The sequence below is a fragment of the Microtus ochrogaster genome, linkage group LG1 (assembly GCF_000317375.1).
Source record: "Microtus ochrogaster isolate Prairie Vole_2 linkage group LG1, MicOch1.0, whole genome shotgun sequence".
Classification (NCBI taxonomy): Eukaryota; Metazoa; Chordata; class Mammalia; order Rodentia; family Cricetidae; genus Microtus; species Microtus ochrogaster.
The window spans coordinates 47,264,330-47,265,724 of record NC_022027.1 but is presented as its reverse complement, the minus strand read 5'-3'; the positions used below and the strand labels follow the sequence as shown (position 1 = coordinate 47,265,724).

The following is a 1,395-nucleotide window of genomic DNA, read 5'->3' as shown; positions in this document are numbered from 1 at the left end:
GCCCAGGGCTGGGTAGGTGCGTGTGTGCAGGTACACACAGAGGCCACAGAGCATCTGCTGTCATTTCTAAGGAGCACTCCCCTTATGTTTTGAGACAGGGTCTCTCACAGGACCTGGGGCTTGCCAGCGCAAATACTTTACTAACCAGCTCATTTCTATATTTTACGCATGTAAATTTTATTTTAACATATGAAGAGAGATGGAGTATAGATTTACTTTTCCCCCAAGGAGCTGGAAGTTTCCCTAATTTTACTACTGGAAGAAACTACCTTCCCTTGTCTGATAGTAAATGTCATCTTTATCATCATGTATGTCGAGTTATGCACTAAATTTAATCTTCGTTAAGGCCTCTTTGCCAAGTACAGAACTCTATAATACCTTTAAAAACTGCTAACTTGTGTGTGTGTGTGTGTGTGTGTGTGTGTCTATGCACACAGAGGTGTGTGTGTGTGTGTGTGGAGAGGTTGTATGCACATAAGCAGGGGTGTCTTCAGAGGCTGGGGTATTGGATCCCATGAGGCCGAAGCTACAGGTGACTGGAAGCAGCCTGATGTGGTGTGGATTCTTGGAACTGAAACTTGGTCCTCTGCGTGCAAGTGTACTATTGAACCATGACTCCAGCCCCTCTAATACATCGTTCGCTACTAGTTCTTTTTAGATGGATTCTCCCTAAATATCTCAGTCCATTCTCAAACGTGACATCCCCCTGCCTTAACTTTCTGAGTTCTAGAATTACAGATATATGCTATCACACTGGCTTAAAATATATTCTTTTATAATTTATTATTTTTAGATATTCTCTAGCGTTTGGCCATAGATATTACAGTTAACCAACTTTCAACTCTTTTTCCGGGTAGTTTGATTTTCTGTGACTCACGTAAGTTACTGTGTTGTGGAGGTTTAGTTCTTTACTCACCCAGATAGATGCCATGATAGTCCACCGTGTGTTCAAGCTGAAATCACAGTAACCTGTAAAAGAAACAAAAAGCTTACTGTGACTCAGAACAACATCTCCAGACCAACTCCCAAGGTTTAAAATCCAGAAAGCAGATGTCAGGAGTTAATGAGAAACTTCTCTGGAAGGGGGTGTGAATCTGAGCTCAGGAAACCCATTCCCTGGGCAAGCATTTAACTAGGCACTTCCCAAATTCAAAGTATTGGCAAGAGTCTTTCAGGTCTTGCTGCCTATCCTCATTACACCAATTAGAAAGACACAAGTAATAATGAAAAGTACAGAAAGGAGATTTACTCAAAGTGGTTTATTGAGAAGAAAAACAAAGAGGGCATGAACCCCCATGCCTGCCCTCAGACTACTGACACGGGAGTGGGCAGGAGGCATGAACCCCCATGCTTGCCCTCAGACTACTGACACGGGAGTGGGCAGGAGGCATGAAC

At 43.0% G+C, this 1,395-nt stretch overlaps 1 protein-coding gene across 1 annotated transcript in view; it reads right to left on the bottom strand.

Moving 5' to 3' along the window:
* The window catches only part of Anxa3 (annexin A3), a 52,797-nt gene that overhangs the window by 47,594 nt on the left and 3,808 nt on the right, over positions 1-1,395 (bottom strand). The window contains exon 2 of the mRNA XM_005359522.2: positions 917-969. Within this exon, the coding sequence (XP_005359579.1) occupies positions 917-931 (15 nt within the window). The 5' untranslated portion in view covers positions 932-969. The remainder of the gene's footprint in view (positions 1-916; positions 970-1,395) is intronic.